Source organism: Aquarana catesbeiana, linkage group LG02 (assembly GCF_042186555.1).
Source record: "Aquarana catesbeiana isolate 2022-GZ linkage group LG02, ASM4218655v1, whole genome shotgun sequence".
Taxonomy (NCBI): Eukaryota; Metazoa; Chordata; class Amphibia; order Anura; family Ranidae; genus Aquarana; species Aquarana catesbeiana.
In genome coordinates this window covers 15003011-15008305 of record NC_133325.1, presented here as the reverse complement: position 1 = coordinate 15008305, position 5295 = coordinate 15003011, and the positions used below count along the sequence as shown (strand labels likewise).

The following is a 5295-nucleotide window of genomic DNA, read 5'->3' as shown; positions in this document are numbered from 1 at the left end:
GTCTTAGTAAATCAATACCACAGTCTCTCAAATGTACACCTATCAGCCATAACATTGTGACCTCTGGCAGGTAAAGGGAATATCTTGTTACGTTGGCATCTGAAGATTGGTGGGATATATTAGGTGGCAAGGGAACGTGTTGTCCATGAAGATGATGTGGTGAAAGCAGAAAAAATATGGGTGTCGCAGTTTGTTGTGTATGGGGCTGTGAAGCCCATGGTGACCCATGTCCACGGCCAAAATCTTCTACAATGGTCACATGAAGATCAGAACTGGACTACAGTTTATGAGACCAAGCTCATACAATATTCCAGCAGTTGGAAAGGTGGAATTAATTTATCTTCATATATTTCTTGAGGGAAATTGTTCAGAAATATCTCTGTCCCAAGTGAAAGAGCCCCTTCATTCTTTCAACTCAAACCACACATATAAGACCCAGGTTAACAGGGGCAATGCGAAATGCTGAGTCCGGTGTGGTTGTACGGTGAGTCTGGGTAGTGCAGACCTGAATAGGGTTCTCGGTCACCCTGTGCCCCTAATAGACGCAGGGTTACTTACACATAGGAGGGCCCGAGGGGAGCTGGACAAGGAGTTTCCGGAGCTCTCCAAGGTAAGCTGGGTTCCACAAGGCCCCCCAGCCCAAAGTGACTCCCGTCACAGGAGCAATGGAAGAAGGTGGCCTGGTCTGATGAATCACGTTTTCTTTTACATCACGTGGGTAGCCGGGTGCGTGTGCCTCACTTACCTGGGGAAGCGATGGCACCAGGATGCGGTATGGTAAGAAGGCAAGTCGGCAGTGGCAGCGTGATGCTTTGGGCAATGTTCTGCCGGGAAACCCTGGGTCCTGCCATTCATGTGAATGCTACTTTGGTGTCCATGTCTCAATGGGTGAGGACTGTTTTAGCAAAAGGGGGACCATACTCAATATTAGGTGGGTGGTCAAAATGTTATGGCTTATTGGTGTATGTGTGCAAATCTCAAATATAACCTCAATGTAACACTTCCAGATATTTATTATTAGATTTTTTTTTTTTTGGACAATATTGTTTGGCAAAAATAATGTATCTTCTATGTAGTCTTTAGACACAAAGATATACTATATTACCAAAAGTATTGGGACACCTTCCTTTACATGCATATAAACTTTAATGGCATCCCAGTTTTAGTCTGTAGGGTTCAATATTGAGTTGGCCCACCCTTTGCAGCTATAACAGCTTCAACTCTTCTGGGAAGGCCGTCCACAAGGTTTAGGAGTGTGTCTATGGGAATGTTTGACCATTCTTCCAGAAGCCCATTTTTGAGGTCAGGTACTGATGTTCGATGAGAAGGCCTGGCTCGCAGTCTCCGCTCTAATTCATCCAAAAGGATTGATCGGGTTGAGGTCAGGACTCTATGCAGGCCAGTCAAGTTCCTCCACCCCAAACTCGCTTATCCATGTCTTTATGGACCTTGCTTTGTGCCCTGGTCCAAATCATTTGGTGGAGGGGGGGTATGGTGTGGGGTTGTTTTTCAGGGGTTGGGTTTGGCCCCTTAGTTCCAGTGAAGGGAACTCTTAATGCGTCAGCATACCAAGACATTTTGGACAATATCATGCTCTCAACTTTGTGGGAACAGTTTGGGGATGGCCCCTTCCTTTTCCAACATGACTGCGTACCAGTGCACAAAGCAAGGTCCATAAAGACATGGATGAGCGAGTTTGGGGTGGAGGAACTTGACTGGCCTGCACAGAGTCCTGACCTCAACCCAACAGAACACCCTTGGGATGAATTGGAGTGGAGACTGCAAGCCAGGCCTTCTCGTCCAACATCAGTGCCTGACCTCACAAATGCGCTTCCGGAAGAATGGTAGAAAATATCTTTTTTTTCTCAAAATTTTTGGTCCTTTTTTCATTTATAGAATAAAAAATAAAAAAATCGAGTGGCAAATATCACCAAAAGAAAGCTTTATTTATTTTAAAAATTGATATAAATATCAAAAACGGACGTTGGGTCGTCCGAAAATCTAAGCATGTATACGAGGCTTTAGAGTTTCAATTTGCATGCAATGAGGCAGGCCCTTACACTACATGGTTTTGGTAAATCTAAAGGAAATCTGACAACAAAAGTTGGATAGTGTGTATGAGGTCCAAAGGGGGCTGAATACAAATGCACACCACGCTTTTCACATATTTGTTTGATTTAATTTTTTATTTGAAAACCATTTACCATTTTCCTTCCACTTCCACTTCACAATTATGTGCCACTTTGTGTTGGTCTATCACATAAAATCCCAATAAAATACATTTACGTTTTGGTTGTAACATGACAAAATGTGGAACATTTCAAGGGGTATGAATACTTTTTCAAGGAAAATGAAAAAAGACTGAAAGTTTGGAAAAAAAAGAAAAGTTTTCTTAGTTTCTGTTATAAAATTTTTGTAAATAAGTAACTTTTCTCCTTCACTGATATATACTGATGAAGCTCCACTGTTGGGCACTGATATCAGTGGCGGCTGGTGTTTTATCTTTTTTTGGGGGGGGCGGCAAACAACCACCCATCAACCCCCCCACCCCCTGAGCGCCACCCCCCCGCTGTTTGCCGGTCGGTCTGGCACTTACGGCATCAGCTGCGGCGGCGGGTGGCAGGCAGCATGGTGCAGCGTCTCCGTGTCCTCTCCTCCATGGCGGCTTCCAGGTCCTCCTCTCCTCCTCCTAGGCATCCAATAGGATTGTCTGTCCCTCCAGCCAATAGGGCGGTGTCAAAACCGGCTTCCTCATTGGCCCGGGGGGAAATCAGTGTTACAACAGCAAATATTCATTCGCTATTTTAACACACCTGGGTGGGATCAGAGCGCACTCTCTGTGACCCGAGCCCACCCTATATTGAAGCCTATTAGAGCCTCTGGCTCTAATCAGTGCTTCAAAAAAAAAGCCCCCCCCTGCATTGGAATCCATGCGCCGGTCTCCTGAAAGGAACCGGACACGTGGATGGGGGTGGGGATGGCGATGGACGGTGGCTGTGCCTGTGCCCCCTTAATGGACGGGCCACCCCTGACTGATAGGCAGCACTGATGGGTATCGATAGGCGGCACTGATGGGCACTGATAGGCGGCAATGATGGGCACTGATAGAAGGCACTGATAGGTGGCACTGATGGGCGCCACTGAAAGCCTGCACTGATGAGGAGGCACTGATGGGCATTGACAGGCATCACTGATGGGCACTGAAAGCCAGCACTGATGGGCACTGATTGGCATCACTGATGGGCACTGATTGGCATCACTGATGGGCACTGATTGGCATCACTGGTGGGAACTGGCAATACAGGCATTAATCTCTTATGAAAAGTACAGGACATTTTGTTCAACTTGCGTGAATACTTTTGACATTCGTGCAACAAATGTTTTATAAATAGACACCATTGTGATGTTACTGGTAGCATCTCCAGGTAAGAACTTTGAAATGGATTCACAAAAAAATAAATTTGCAGTGATGCACGGTGCTAAACATAGTTACATAGTTAGTCAGCTTAAAAAAAGTCCATCTAATTCAACCAAACAAATAATAAAAAATAGAAATGTTGGCTTTGTAAAATCTTGAAGTACTTTGTAGAACTGGAATTAGTGATTTATTTTTTCTGTCTTACACTTTTCTTCCATAGATCTGCCTATGGAAGATTTCCACCAACTCAATGGCCAATCAAACCGACGTCTACGAGTTTGTTCTTCTTGGATTCCCGGGTCTCAATGAGAGGTATAATGCCGCTGTGTCGTCGGTGTTCTTCCTCATCTATAATGTGTCTCTCTTCTCCAATGCCACTGTAATAGGGTTGATCATTCTAAAAGAACACCTATACCAGCCAATGTACATGGTGATTGCGAACTTGGCCCTCTCTGACCTCATCATGGACACGGCGACCTTGCCAAAAATGATTGCCAAATACTGGTTCGGACATGAATCCCTGTCCTTCCTTGCCTGTTTTCTCCAGATGTTTTTTGTCCACAGTCTCGGTTCCCTGGATTCGTTCATCATCATGTTAATGGCTGTCGATCGGTTTGTTGCAATTTGCAGGCCCCTTCATTACTGTTCCATTATTACCAACAAACTTCTGTTGCTCATTTGCCTTATCTTTTGGTTGATTTCAGCCATGATTGGACTAAGCATTGCAATTATGGGGGCCCAGTTACCCTACTGTGGGCCAAACAAAATCAAAAACTGCTTCTGTTCCCTGACGCCAGTCTCCATTTTGTCCTGTGTGGACTCATTGATGACCAGGAGGATCGTATTTTTCATTGCCTTGGTCGTTCACCTGCTCCCACTTTCTTTTATTATCTTTTCCTATGTAATCATAGTTTGGAAGATCCGATTGATGGCCGTCTCTGAGAATTGGCAAAAATTGTTTTACACGTGCACCACACATGGCTTCGTCATCTTCCTCTACTTCGTCCCCAGGCTGGCTGTTTACACCTATAATCAATTCCAGTTGATCTCCATAGTAGACTTCAATGTTTTTCTCATTTGCCTTTATACATTTGTGCCTCATGTTGCCAGTCCTATTATATATTGCCTTAGAACAGAGGAAATAAAAAACACTTTGGTAAAAGTTGTTAGGAAGGTGTTTAGTTCATGTAACAAAGTTCCGACATAAGCATAAATGATGCACAAATAACAGGTGAATGATAAAATGTGGGGTGGTTTGGGTGCCTGTGTTCTAATACAAGAATTAAAAGGCCTAGATGATAATGCAGTGTATAATTGGCCAGCACGGGACAGTTTTAATAGGGGGAGAATAGGCCTAACCAGTGTATGCCTAACTTTTATTTTTACTGTGAGGATAGGTGAGTGCCCTGAGTAGGTAGTATAGATGCACCAATATCATTTTTTTACGAGTATTGATACTTTTTCTTTTATTGTATTGGCCGATAACAGTTATCGATACCTACCGCAACTGTTTTGTGTACACTTCAGCTATCAGCAATGGTACAAAGCATTGAAAAATTATGTACAATTGCAATAAAATGTTTTTTTTTAATTTGTGTGCTTTTTTTATGAAACGTGTAAATAATAGGATTTTTAAATACAGCTTACCTGTAAAATCCTTTTCTTGAGAGTACATCACGGGACACAGAGAATTCATTACATAGTGGGTTAGATAGGCACCATCGGTGATTGGACACTGGTTAACCCTAATTAAGGAGAATTCCTCACCTATATAACCCCTCCCATACGGGGAGGACCTCAGTTTTGTAGCAAAGCAATAGGTAACCACGTAAAACCCATAGAAGGGTGGGAGCTCTGTGTCCCGTGATGTACTCTCA

The 5295-nt window shown here is 43.7% G+C and overlaps 1 protein-coding gene across 1 annotated transcript; it reads left to right on the top strand.

The window, feature by feature from the left end:
* The first annotated feature begins 3505 nt into the window (after window positions 1-3505).
* LOC141126658 (olfactory receptor 1M1-like) lies at window positions 3506-4959 on the top strand. The gene has a single exon (XM_073612603.1). It carries the CDS (start codon window positions 3669-3671, stop codon window positions 4623-4625), a length of 957 nt encoding a protein of 318 aa, XP_073468704.1. The 5' UTR covers window positions 3506-3668; the 3' UTR covers window positions 4626-4959.
* The last annotated feature ends 336 nt before the right edge of the window (window positions 4960-5295 follow it).

Coding starts and splice junctions, on each gene's coding strand:
- LOC141126658 (XM_073612603.1), top strand. CDS start 3,669: ATGGCCAATCAAACCGACGTCTACGAGTTTGTTCTTCTTGGATTCCCG.